This window comes from Vanessa tameamea, chromosome 22 (assembly GCF_037043105.1).
Source record: "Vanessa tameamea isolate UH-Manoa-2023 chromosome 22, ilVanTame1 primary haplotype, whole genome shotgun sequence".
In the NCBI taxonomy this organism is placed as follows: Eukaryota; Metazoa; Arthropoda; class Insecta; order Lepidoptera; family Nymphalidae; genus Vanessa; species Vanessa tameamea.
The window spans coordinates 2,890,491-2,904,810 of record NC_087330.1 but is presented as its reverse complement, the minus strand read 5'-3'; the positions used below and the strand labels follow the sequence as shown (position 1 = coordinate 2,904,810).

The following is a 14,320-nucleotide window of genomic DNA, read 5'->3' as shown; positions in this document are numbered from 1 at the left end:
TTAAACACTCAAAACCATTCATAATTTATTTAGATAGTTATGCGAATCAAAACATATAATATATACATAAATTTATCTTCGATATAAAAGTACAAACATTCTCTGAATATTTTTTTTTTATAATAAGTTCAACGCTCCATTAACATTTGGCGACCAGACGAAACTAAAACATAATAAATGCTTAATGTGATATCGTTATTGTCATACAAACGGATAACTTGGAATTGTACCTTGATTGAAATGCATATTGAGTTAACACAAAAATATCTGACATTACACAAATTCTATTTGAACATACAACAATACCTAACAATTCTTGTCAACAAATTAAGCCACCAAAGACAAGGCTAGATTATATTAAAAGGCAATGTGAATGCTAATGGATTCTACAATGCATTGAAATATTACTAATAACAAATTATTTTGTGTAAGAATATTTGGGACCATCCATCATTTAATCCAGCCATGACCAAGGTTAACGTCACTCACCTAGAGGTTACAAAGTAAAAACTTACAGTCAAAATAAAAATAAATCCGCTGTTATAAAAACATAAATCTATAAAATATGAGATTATTTGTTACATAAATTTTTGTCTGAATTTAGTAAGTTAATCTGAATTGTAATATTTTGTGATGTTAATTTTTTAATAATAATAATAGTTGCAAAATATACATCCCTTTGTATTTCAACAATCTCACAATAATATTTCAGCGAGATAATTTTCATGTTTCATGATAATTTTGCAACAATTATTACAGTCTATATTTTATTTATTGCAATTAATGATCGATGAGTGTATAAAATTATAATTTACGAATTATTAATGTAAAAAGTGCAAATAATAAAGTTATGAAAATATTAAATCTAGCGTACTAAAATCGTAATCAATTTTTCACTTTCAAAATTCCCTACTTTGCGTTTAACGCGTCACAATACTTTACCTAAAAATGTATTAAATCGTACTTATCACCAGATTAGCATTATTTCTATACAAAATTTATAGACGCAATTACCAATACAGAAGTTTTCCTTTACGCTCGTATTTCTATAATTCTGTTTGTGGACCACTACAACTTACAAGAAATATATTTAAAAAAACAGTCGTAAAAGGCAGACACAAGGACAATACCAAATGAAAGTACTCATTGTGCTACAATTTCATAATATTAAGATAGATTTATGACGGTACACATATATATCATCTTTTATCTTCAGGATCTTAGAATTAATGTCAGATTTTAAGCAGTAAGTCTTACGGTATTTGAAAAATTAAATAGTACCCTGAAGAATTCACATGTAAGTCTTTTATATTTATTTTATTTGGTCTTTATTAATAGCACAAAAGTTCTTCAAAGAGTATTTCCTGTATGTTTTCCAATTAAAGATTACTGAGACAATATTATTACATTTGAGATGAGATTTCAACATATTTTTTCTCATCTAAACATAGTAAAAATTAATAGAAATTAAAAAGAAAAATAGGGAAATTACTTCATATCCCCAAATTACTAGTACAATTATTAATTATTATTATAGCTGTCACGATGTCATTGAAATAAAATGGCAGTTTAGGAGCAATATTCAAAAACCGAAACTAACATTATGTCCAACGTTTTTAGTCGCGAGTGCTGATCGTGGGGAGTTGGGGCCGGTCACTCGGAGCCAGTTTGACATCTGAAATAAAAAATATACATATAAAAAAACATATTTCAAAACTATCTTCTAGATAAAGTGTAGTATGGTAAAGGATAATAATAATGTTTTTATTTGGTGAACAAGACTATCTGGATAGATACGACCCACTCCTCACCTATTCTAACACCAATCAGCAATAGTTAGTTTTGTTGTGTGCCGGTTTGGAGCCAGTGAAATTACAGACACAAGGGACATAACATCTTAGTTCCAAATGTAGATAGCACGATTGACGTTATAAGGGATGATAAATATATCTTACTACCTCATGGAATAAATTACAAATAAAAATCGTTACCTGCAGCGTGACGGGTGCGTGTCGCTCACGGCGCGGTGTGCTGCAGCCCCCCCGTGGCGTGCTGTAGCCCCCTCGCGGCGTGCTACAGCCCCCCCGCGGCGAACCGCAACCCAGCGATAATACGCTGTCGTCCGCGCTCGCCGACGACCAGCTGGCGAAAAGACGTTACGGATGACCGACACTACCTTAATGTTTAAGGTTCTCAAAATCTCAATTTGGATATTTAAATATTTTGTAGCAAAACTGTTAATCTTTTTTTCTTTTCAATTTAGTAAAAAGTTATGACAAAAAATAAAAAAAGTTGGGATGATAACACGCCGATGATTTAGAACGCTTATGACGTCCAATCATCTGCGACGGAAAATAAACGGACTCGTACACTATTATTAATTTCATTTCCAAGAAAAACGTTACTATATAATCATTACATACCCGTCTCTCTCGCTTGACGTATACAAAGCCACAGTATGCCTCCAGCGGAACACATTGGGATAGGTATCATGGGAGATGCGGACGTCCTTAATGGCTTCGAACACTAGCCGATCCATTTTCGTTGGTTCTTCGCTGGAATAATCGTTGGTAATGAGTTAGAATTCAAATAAATTATATAATACTTTCATAATAATCTGTACAATAATACATAATATCAGAATTCTAGTATTGTTACATTTAATCAAATAAATAGTGCAATTATTACTGTACCCTACTACTACTGTATGGAAGAAGTTAAGATAAAGAAACCATAGATTTACATGTTTCTATGTTATTTACTAAGTTCCTGATGTATATATTAATAACACAACACTATTCTGCTTAAGTACTAATATTCAATTTAATTAGCAAATCGTATGCAACATTTTACTCCCTATTTACTGGTTTATCTGGTTCTTCTACTGTTGGAATAGGCAATAGACACTTTTTATATCATTACCCATATATAAAAGGTTCTGTGACAGCTCGGTCGCTGGCATCTTGCATTTGGTCCTCCTTATCCTCTTCCGAATCTAGCGTAGGTTCTTCGGAAGCTGTTTGGTACGCTTCTTCGTTATCAGACTGACATGATACTACCGAGTCGTCGTCGGAAATCTGTAATTAAAAAATATATATCCATATGCCATTTAAAATTATCTATTTTTCTATATTATAGTGCTTTGTGCAAGTGCGTCTGGGTAGTCGCCAACCATTCATCATATATTCTATCGCTAACCAGCAACACTTAGTATTTCTGTGTCTGAAGGCTGAGTGCTTCAGTGAAACTATGACATACAACATCAACGTACCTAATCTAACATCAAAGTTGGTGGTGCTGTGATGTAAGGAATGGTTAATATTTCTTACAGGGCTAATGTAAGAATCTATGGGCAATGACGACTACTTATCATCAGGTGGCATTTGCCCGTCCTACATGAAATAATAAAAAAACAATGGATACGAAAAAACAACACGATCAAGTGACATGCTAGCATATGTTTCGCGCAACTAAGCGTCAATTATGAAGATACTCAATATAGTTCGTAAATAAATTTTGTAAATTATTTTGTAAAAAACAATACACATTCATGATCAATTTTATTTGTCGGTTTTTATACTACTTTATTAAAATTGTCCAATCGTATTTGATTAATTCTTTTTTTTAATGAAAATTAGCCAAACATGTGTGAATTAAAAGTAAGACAATATGAAAATGAATAACCTCAGCTTCGAGTACTTGGCACTTGGCAACGTCGACGCTGTACAGCACTGGCGCGCTGTCGCCGGCGGGAGAGTTCACGCTGACGGGTTTCTCTACTTCGTTCTGTTGTGTTTTACCATCTCCTAGAATAGGTATCAAGTTGTTACACTTGTTAAAGTTTGGTCGCTTTGGGGATGAATGCTTCGTTTATATATATACAATAGTACCCCGTCTCGGCTTCGCACGGGTGCGAGTTACTAATACGGGAAATATGTGTGCGCTTAGTTTAGTTTATTTTGTAAAATTTATAATTAGGTCATATAAATATGTCAAGAATTGGTTAGACTCCTAAATTTATTGTATAATACATATCGAAATTTGTGCACGACTTATAGATTCAAATTTAACTGACGAGATTTTATTGTTAGACAATAAAATGTATGTATAAAATAATATACTATGATGATTGGTTGAGTAGTTAAGGCATGAAAACATAACAAACAAGCTCACCTTTGCTTTAGTAATATTAGTTACTACATCATTATGAACATTTATTAGCAATTGTTCGTAGTTAGATAAAAATAAAATAGACATACCAATGTCATGATCGAAAGTGAGTCTCTTAATAAAGCTCTCACTCTTCGGGCTCGTTGACAACAAGGACCTGTTCTTTCTGAAGGATGCATTTTTCTTGCTATTCCTCTCAAACACTTCTATCGTCCAATCACACCTGCACTTAGCGGCCTTCTCCCATATTTCCGTACACTCGGTTTCAGAGACCGCCGGTGCCTTCGTGACGACCGCCTCCGTCAACTCCTCGCATATGAAGCTCGCTAAACATCTAACGTGCCCATCGATCACGTGATTAATTTTAACTCTATGCGTTCTGTACGTAAACGGTTTTCTCTCGTCGTCCGAACTAAAAATGTCATCGTTCGGGCACCTCAATTTCACTAAAAACTCCACCAAATTGTTGATGTCGTCCAATTCTCCGGTCTGTTGCTTCAGCTTGAAGACCACGAGCTGAGCTAATCTCGAGTGTATGAGAGCGAAGTCGATGGTTCGGAAGCGTTCGTCGTCCATGTAAGTGTAGATCGTGTGCTGAAGATGTTTCGCTTCGGACTTGAGGGATTCTCCGGCGACTTCGGGCTCAGCTGTCAAGGAAAATATTAATGCGTCCGCGATTCGTTTGGCGAACACTTGGCACGTCCGCTCTATACATAGCAGTCTGCTGACGGTGTGGTTCGTGGTGGGGGTCGACTCGCCGTTCGGTATCAGCGGCTTGGGGTTCGGCTGTCTGCCCAGTCTCTGTCTGATCGACTCCTTCTCCCTCCATTGGGGCGATCTCTCCGCTAACTGACAAGTTTTCATGGCCACGCAGAGTTCGGACATTGGACTCAGAATCGTATTTGCTATGCTTTGCTGAGATAGATTTCCTAGACTGATTTTTGAGATGGTGAAGTCGTCTGCTAAGTATTGAGATTGAATGCTGTCGCTGTAGGCGAACGAGCAAGCCGTTTCGTATTTGGCTTTGAGATAATTCTCCAGAAGTGAAAGGCCCTCTGATGATCGAAGGTCTGTGAATGTATCTAAGAACGGCCAATATTCCTTCCAATCCACTTTCATTTGCTCCGCTAGGTTTCTGGAAGATTAAAATGTATTTTATGTATATTTTAAGACTAGATATAATATATCTTATTATAGGACATTCCGACTTGATCTCTTATTATAAAACAAAAGAAATATACGTATTCGGTTAAGAGTCCTTCATTACTAACAAATCATTACTAACTGATTGTATGTATGTTAACCATTAATTCTGTTTTTTTATATTAATAAGATTACAGGGATTTCTCAGTATTCTGATCTAAGGTTTGTGTATCATTACTCCCGAATGGAATTAACAATACGAATTTATAGACATAATAGTATTTTTAGTAAGACATTTCAAATATAATAAAATTACCTGCCAACCGTCTCCAATCCCTTGGTCATTTCCTTGAGCCTGAAAGTCGGTTTCGCAGACCTCGGCGGAGTCTTCCAGAGTCGTCGAAAGGACTCCGCATCGTTGGCCTCCATGGGTCCGGCGAAAGCTCGGATCTCATATCGAGGGGAAAGAGGATCCTGGTTTAAGTCCTGGTGGAAGACAATATGCCCATTAGTATAATTAGGTCTTTCATTTGACCTGATAATGCGCCAAAGTATCGTGAATGCATTATTTTATGTGACAATATACTTGAATGAATATTCAGGGAATATTTTGGTTCGAAGGGTGGTTTTCAGTTTAGAAATTATGTCTCACTCAGACAAAATACATTTATTGTTTTGGAAGATTTTGACGATACAATCGTAATTGTCTTGTTAAATTCGTTAATAATTAAATTATTTCGTCAAATAATTTTACGAAAAGTAAAAACATATACAGTTACCTCAAATTTTCAATAATGATTAGGATCGAATTTCGACCATTAATAGGTTTAGTTCATGAATGGGTACCCTTCGCAATACGTTACCAATAGCTGTCTGTTAACGGTATCATCTTAAGAATATGTGTTTAATATTTTTTTAATTCCAATGTCTTAACAGCTGATATATGTGACCATACTTCTATCTCGGATCCTTCTAAAAACCTAGCCCACTTCCACCACGAGGCTACGCTGCGAGTGCGCCCGAAATGAAACAGAGCAGACCGGGGGCTCGGCGGGGGTGAAGGGGCGGCCGATGGCGGGCGCGCCGCTGCCGTCGTCGGCGTGCAGCACGGGCACGTAGTAGCGCTCCTGCAGCATGCGGCGGATGCGCGGCGCGGCGGCGCCGGCGCCGGCGGCGGCGCCGGGCGGCGCGCAGCGGCTGCAGATCACCTGCGCACGGGGCGTTACTGGGCGCGCGGCACGATGTGCGCCGGCTGCGCGTGCGTCGTGAACATATATTCGAAATTTAAACCCCCCTAGGATGAAAGCGACGCGTGAGTCGCATCCCTGCCATACGAGAACGATTTACCCCGTCGTGTTTTCACGCAGAGTCCGAGGAGTTGGTTGTGAAAAATGTAGATACTCCGGAAGTGCTCGTTAAGGCCTACTCGAATAAAGTATATTTCGATTTTGACTTTGACAAATTAGTAATATCTCTGGGGACATACGTTGGCGGCATACAGTTTTTATAAATGTTACTGTTTCTAATTCAGTTGATTAATATGTATAAATATAAAAAGGACTGCTACTCTTGAATATTTAAAGATTGTAATTATATAAAACGTATTACCATCTCTGCTATCGTAATTGTACCGGTACTGTAATGTACTTACATCTTTTGGCATTTCTCCGTGCTTGTTCTTAGCGGTCTTGTTGCACTGCGGGAATGACGTCAGAACATCGACGGCGTTTTCGGCTCCGAACTTAGCGGCAAAGTGGAGGGGCGTCTCGTTCATCGCCTTATCGGGGGTGTTGAGGTATCTGTCCACTAGTATTGACGCGAATTCCTTAAATTAAATAATACATTTTGAAATATTTCGTTATGATTTAAATATTTACGATATATTTAAATAGTATCATTGACGTTCCGTACATGCTTTTCTAAACTAGGTAGACGGACGGACCACTGGGCCACGTGAATCACCACCATACGTAATATATATTCTACTAGTACGCCAAGCAGCAATGCTTAGTACTGTTGTGTTCGGGTTTGAAGGGTGAGTGAGTCAATGTTAGTTACGTCGTTCCCAAGGTCGCTGACGCATTGGTGATGAAAGAAATGCTTTAAATTTCTTACAAAGTCGACATCTATGAGCATTGATGACCACTTACCTTCAAATGCCACATATTCAGCCAGTTAATATTATTATGAAAACATTTAAAAATATAGGTATATAAAATTTATTTTAAAACATCTATAACAAGTATTACCTTGCAGGATTCAGGGTCCGCGTCCATTCCGTACAACGTTTGCACGAACATCGGATTCCCAACTGTGGTCAGTATGAGATTGCAGATCTCGGCGTTCATTGATTTTGCTGCTATGTGAAGTGCGTTGTACCGAGCTCCTTCCTAAAAAATAACCAAAATAATAATCATGACAATGGCATCCTGTGTTTTGCGCAGGACATGTGAACGTGCCCAAATGTGTGCGAAAACATGAAAACTCTATTCCCGCTCGTGATCTGATCGAACCGAAATTCCGACAAGACAGGAAAGAGATATCAATTTTTTTATGGCTTTGTTTATTTACATTGTACTCTATTAAATCTAATCATAACGCAATCTTTACCTTTTTTTATCAGTATCTGTACCGCTGAAAGAAAAAAGATAGATTGCGCAATGTCTAGTCATGTTGTATGTATGTTTTATTTCTAAAATGAGTTATCTGTTAATTATGTAGATTAAGGGCATCGTATTAATCATTAATAAAATTATAAAATTAATACATTAATTTAGATACAAAATAACAGTACTATTGTTAAGTTTTTTGATAGAACATGAGATAAAACTGCTAATATTTAATATTTATTTAAATAATATTTTAATTACTTACTTGTACGATAGCGGGGGTGTTCCCACTGCTGACGAGGTACCGCGGATTATCCCACACGCGGTCCCGTACAGTGCACGTCAATCCCGCCTCTATCGCCTTCCGGAGAGCCACCATATCTTGAGGAGATGGTGCTTTGAATGGATATGGTTTTTCGCCCACTAACGCTGAAATTGTTTAAAAAAAAATAGACGAAATTGCTTTAGCCCGTCGCCCGTTCGACTTCGTATTAAAGAAATAACTATATATTTTTTTTTTATCATTGTACTTGATCGTAGCGCCTGTTATCGCATTCAATCTAATTCATCTAGAGACCATTCGAAACTTTCATTAAAATCGGTCTAGTCATTTGAGAGTTCAGTGACATACACACACAAATAAAAAATCTATATACGAAAAGATTGATTGTAGTATATTTTTATCGATGAATCAAATGTATTATATAGCTATATACGTGGAATGAGCTCCAACCTTCTCGTCGAAGGGAGTGTAGGCCTTAGACCTGCAGTCGGAAATTTACAGGTTGTGTTACTTTAAGATCATTTTCACAGCATATTATATTATGTTTTAGAATTTCTTTACTTATTATTAAATGTATATTAATATAAAAATAATATACATTTAAAGGTATATAAATGTTTCAAAACCAATATTAAACTTCGATAAATCAACAATATTATATATAGAAAAATTATAAATACGTATATTTGATGAGATTGATAGACTTCGAACCGTTTGACCGATTGCCATTAAAATTGTTACCATATAATATTTGTAACATTGTTTCATAAATAAGAAAGGCCGATACTATCCACCTCGCTCCTAGATCGCATTGCAGAACATCGACTTAATACCGTACAGACTATTGACATTATAATTAGTATACATTTGAGCAGGGAGATACTTTAGCGAAAGGGATATCGGTTAATAATTAACGAATTTAAATTGGCTTTGCAATGTAGAATTAGCATCAGCTAGTAGACGTATTAAGCCTTCGGAAAGCCGAGATAACGATAATGACAAAATTCATTAATTTTAAGCACCTTATCCAATATCGGCCACGAACGGACGAATATTTTTGGATAAAGATGCTCAGATTTAAGCTTGTTTCCAACGAAGGACTGATCAATAAGAATATCTGAGGACAGTGACCCCATTGTAAATCTGGTTTGTTTTAAAAGCGCAACTATGAGAGTTTCACGCCGTTTCTTGTAGATCTATTGCGAAACGAAGTTTACTTGAATAAACATTAGATTTCAATTTCGAGGTAGTTCTCAAGGAATACTAACTTACAACTAGCTAGTTTAGACTAGCAATATATATAATATTACATTCAACAAGTAAGTGCACAAACAAGGATGCGGTACATTATTCTTTAACTCTTATAATTAGCAGGGCCGGCAATCAGACACGAATTGAAAACATTCAGACACAGGTGACACTATTAACTCCCTAATACTGGTATACATACATCATGATACTAAAACGATCATGATAGAAAAAAAGTTTCTATTGATCTGACTCAGGAATTGAATTCAAAACCTAGTAGCTGGCCACGAGACTATGGAGGCAAGTTTTCTATTATCAGTACGAAAAACCCAAATAATAATTAAACAATGTTTTATTTCGACGAACATTAATTTCTAAGTCAATTACTAAATTGTCATATCAATTGTAGTTTTTAATTAATTTATGAATCAGTTAGCGAGTCGATAACACCGTTTTATATTATCAACTATTAAAACTAGTACAACAAACGAATATGTATTTCATATGAGAAAAGAGTAACTAGAGTTCATTTTAATTTGCCGGTTCTAGATCCGGTTGTTCTAGGTAGAATCTAAATTCTGGCCTGATAACTTTACATTCAATTGATTCTTATAAAATGAAGATTTGCTATTGTAAAGAGACTGTTTGAATATTTCGCCCGTAATTCGAGAAATTGTCCGAATTATTTGATGTACATAAACATCATTGGTTTCCTTTTAATGTAGCATATACAGTTTAATTGGTAATAATAATTTCAAATTAGAAAATAACATAAAGTTCAATCGGAAAAACCTATAGTCCAGATGTTCGTTAAAAATAGGCTCACAGTTGATCATATTGATTAATTATGGTACCGCTTTCCACTGAGACATTTTGGCTCTTACAGGTAAAGTCAATTAAATTAACTAACGAAAACATTAATCTTTTGAAAGTTAACACGTTCTTTTATATTTCCGTTTAACATTTCTCCCTAGAATCTGGTACTTATAGCGATTTTGTTGCTGCAGTAATAAATTATTATTAAAGTCTCAGTCCTAGGGTTCGTATTAAAAACAGCTTTGAGAATAGTTTGAGCATTCCTTCGATATCGTATTTGCATCCATGCACATATTGAAAATTCAACCGATATATATTAATAAATTGTTAACATTCAACTGTCCGACGAAAGTTATTTACGATGCGACCTAATTCTGTCATTTATTATATATTTTAATGTCGCTACGCACGAATATGTCTGTCGTTACCTGATTTTGGCCCGTGTTATTGTAACCTATTTGGCCTAATGTATTACATGCAAAGTTTATTAAATAAAGGTAAATATAATATATCATTGTCAGATGCTTCGCTTAAATATATCGATCGCTAGTTTACTACCGCGACTGCGCTCGCGTTTTAGGAGTCGGTCGTTCATCAAATTAAGTCCAGTGGTTCGCAGCACACAGACAGACAGTTATTTACGCATTTATAACAATAGTTTAGATAAATACTAATAATTACAAATATCTATTGTGTTATAGTAAACAGAATCAAATTAGTGTTATATTGGATTGAAAAATAATAATAGAATATTTGCAGTAGGTACTAATCAAAAGAAATGATTTAACAATATTAGTACAATACATTTAAAAAATAGTGTTAGATTGGTTTGCCTTCTAACACACTCATACACGGGTTCAAACCCAAATATTTATATATATATCGTCGCGCTACCGGGACGCCATCTGGAAACCGGCTGTCATGGTATGGGCATGTTATGCGGAGGAATGAGGACCATGTTGTGAGGAAGGTTTTGAGGATGGATGTGGATGGATATAGAGGTAGGGGACGACCAAAGAAACGATGAATGGATTGTGTGAAAGACGATATGGTTCGAAAGAATGTTATATGTGAAATGACGTCCGACAGAGAAGTATGGAAGAAGAAGACATGCTGCGCCGACCAAGTAAAGTTGGGATAAGGGCAGGAGGATGATGAATGATCGTCGCGCTACCAAAGAACAAAAACAAAAGTTAACTTTGTTATCTTGGTGTAGCTGACAGCAACACTTAATACTCGCCAAATGTTATACGACTTTACTAGTGTGCGTGTACTTATTCGCCAACAGTTGGCCACTATTTTCTAAAACGCGCTCTCTGCTTTCTATCTAAACAAAGCCGTACATGCTATAATTCAAAAAATTCAGTTTCCGTATTTACTATAAAAAGCATGTAATTATTCTTATCTGATTTATTTTTAAGTATCCGTTAAAGTTATAAATAAGCTGTAGATAAATAAAGCACTGCCTAGAATCAATTCCTCTTCAGATAACATAATCAGGTCGGTTTGAAAATATCTTAAGTGATATGAGGATGTTGCCCTCGAACAAAAAGGTGTTTCAATATACATTTAGATAAAAAACATATTCTCATTAGCAACATTTATCACTTTATTTATCTATTTGGAAATTATTTTTGAAAGAATCCAAATACAAGGCACAAGTCAGACAAACTTGCAATTCATATAATGTTTAATCTGAAAACAACTACGACCAAGGAAACATTGGATTTGTCTATTGTCACTTTTTTTTTTTAATTTCTCAGAATAACTTTTATTTTCTTGTGTAGAAATAGTTTTTAATGTAATATAATTATTATATATATATGCAATATGAATAGTAATAATTAGAACTGTTATCAATCACTCAAACATACTTATTATGTAACGATGAATACATGTCGTGATCATTCTTTAAGCATGAAGAGATATTCTACCTAATATTGGAAATGACTGATGTTCATTTGTTTTTCTATGCTTTTACATCTTAACTAGTAAAACAATCATCTTCAAATCATGCTCACACATTGTCAGGGCTACAAGACCTAAAGAAAACTTGGATGCAGTGTGTAAGGAGGAATATGAGGGAGTTGGATGTGAACGATTGAGGATAAATAATAGAGGATACACATGTGCATGTAGGCATATTGAACGAGATGACGAATGGTATTAAGCATTATGAAATGTATGAGAATATATCTCAAGTTGTAGGAACAGACATAAAGCGAGAAATCCTTTTAAGTGTGATAGTGTTAAGCGGATTCTACTGTACTTTGGGACAAGGGTAGATACAAAAAGATTGTCAAGACTACAGAAAAGGAAATAGGGTACCTAACATCTGCCACCCCTCTACGTACATGTTTAAAAGCTAATAAGATGTCTTTCCAACATTGTTTTATTTATGAATCCCATTATCTATGCTATTAAATATTATCAGAAATAAATAAGAAAAAACTCACAGTTTCCATGTCCTTCGTGTAATGAATGTGTGTCAGTTGGTTCAGCCCCTCTGAGAGCAAAAGCTACAGCATCCTGGTGGGATCGGAACATTTTGAACCTGGCAGATTTGTACTGACGTACCAATTCCATAGCATCAGATTTATTTTTATAAACATGTAGAGGTTCTGTGAATTATTATTTATTATTAATATAAATGACCAAAACAACCAATATAAATGACATGGTTTTTGTAAGTACTGTACTGACATCTCACTCTGGTAAAAGCAATGTAAACATTATATCTCGCAAGCAAGAGGAAAGATGTTACACATAGATTAATCTTTACATTTAAACATAGTCAATAGAAGTACTAATTCATTTAGAAAAATCTATTCAGAGTTTTTTGCATAGTTCTAATACAGATGAACAAATCACTATAAATAGGAAGTTAAATCATATCTAATAAGTTCACCTTGCCCTAGTTATTTAAAATAGTCCATAAAAACTGTAACAAATTTTACCTCACAAATAATATTAGTAATAGTATAAAATTATTTATGGCAATATTGTTTATTTCAATAATAAATAAATAATAGTCTGATTACTACCGTTTGACCTAAATCTAAATGATAAGATTACTTTCGTGATAACATTAAAAATAAAGAAAAATTTACCATTATCGGATCCTTTTTCAATCTCAAATGGTATGTATACACCATAGTAACTAATCGAGGGTTCTGTAGATGTTGGACTCTCAGAACTAAGTCTCTTCCCAAGAGTGGATACTCTACTGGAAGTTCTTAAAAGCCTGCTAAATAAACCTATGGCCCCATCTTTTTTGTCACTTGGCGATATATATTCTTCTTTCATACCCCCAACATCCTTATTGCACTCCGGAATGAGCACAGCCTTCGACATTTCGTCTCGTAACTGAAATTAGTAAACAAAAAAATTCTGTTTTGTTTGTGACGCAAACGATTTTATTTTTAAAACTTCGCTTTATAGTGAATTTACCTTACTAAAGACTGTTATAAACTCATATTCAAAAATTTACAATTATATATGAGTTTAGTATTTCAATACTTTTTACATAAATTAAGTTCACAATAAAAACAATGTAATGTATCTAACTGAAAATTGAACTACAAGTAGAGTAGCGAGTCGTACGATGCGATGACGCGGGTGACATTTCTGTCTGACGTAGAAATTTTGCACAGATAATATAACAATGTTCATAATTTAAATAAACAATAAAATGCACACTTTTTTTACTTAGCGTATCTGATCTGCATCTTTGTTTTTTTTTTTAATTATAAATTTTTATTACCTTATTTGGATTTTTAATTAAAACCATATAACTTTTACATTTGGTCAGAATACACAATTATATTTTAGTGCTGTTTGTAGTTGTAACAACATTATAGTAATCAGTGATAGTGAATATATTATTTTTGCCTCAATTTTCGACCAAGCAAAAAAATATTCAAATACAAAGGCAAAGTGTACAATTTGAGTATCATTTAACTTTAATTCGTAAACTGAGCCTGAAATTATTTTACCTGTGGTATTTTTTTGTGAAAATAAGTATTAAAATTTTCTTACCAGTATCAAAGGA

The 14,320-nt window shown here is 34.8% G+C and overlaps 2 protein-coding genes across 3 annotated transcripts in view; both read right to left on the bottom strand.

Moving 5' to 3' along the window:
- Positions 1-14,320, bottom strand: part of LOC113404557 (histone deacetylase 11) — a 104,980-nt gene that overhangs the window by 24,899 nt on the left and 65,761 nt on the right. The gene's annotated exons all lie outside the window — the stretch shown is intronic.
- LOC113404543 (ankyrin repeat and LEM domain-containing protein 2 homolog) lies at positions 13-13,892 on the bottom strand. Of its 2 annotated transcripts, none has more exons than XM_064218390.1 (14): positions 13,720-13,892; positions 13,380-13,635; positions 12,726-12,890; positions 8,188-8,351; positions 7,563-7,703; positions 6,965-7,138; positions 6,354-6,521; positions 5,630-5,799; positions 4,260-5,305; positions 3,685-3,806; positions 2,923-3,077; positions 2,424-2,555; positions 1,992-2,142; positions 13-1,675 (listed from the first exon to the last, which is right to left on the bottom strand). In XM_064218390.1, exons 2-14 carry the CDS (start codon positions 13,621-13,623, stop codon positions 1,583-1,585), a joined length of 2,925 nt encoding a protein of 974 aa, XP_064074460.1. In that variant the 5' UTR covers positions 13,624-13,635; positions 13,720-13,892; the 3' UTR covers positions 13-1,582. The 2 variants fall into 2 exon arrangements, with proteins under 2 accessions (XP_064074460.1, XP_026501253.2); XM_026645468.2 differs by having other exon boundaries at positions 13,725-13,892.

Excerpts from the sequence above, each read along its gene's own strand:
- LOC113404543 (XM_064218390.1), bottom strand. The coding sequence starts at position 13,623 with ATGTCGAAGGCTGTGCTCATTCCGGAGTGCAATAAGGATGTTGGGGGT. Across the intron at positions 8,352-12,725 it reads ACACGAAGGACATGGAAACT|CGTTAGTGGGCGAAAAACCA; the intron begins GTGAGTTTTTTC and ends AAACAATTTCAG. Across the intron at positions 5,800-6,353 it reads TCACCCCCGCCGAGCCCCCG|GACTTAAACCAGGATCCTCT; the intron begins GTCTGCTCTGTT and ends GTCTTCCACCAG.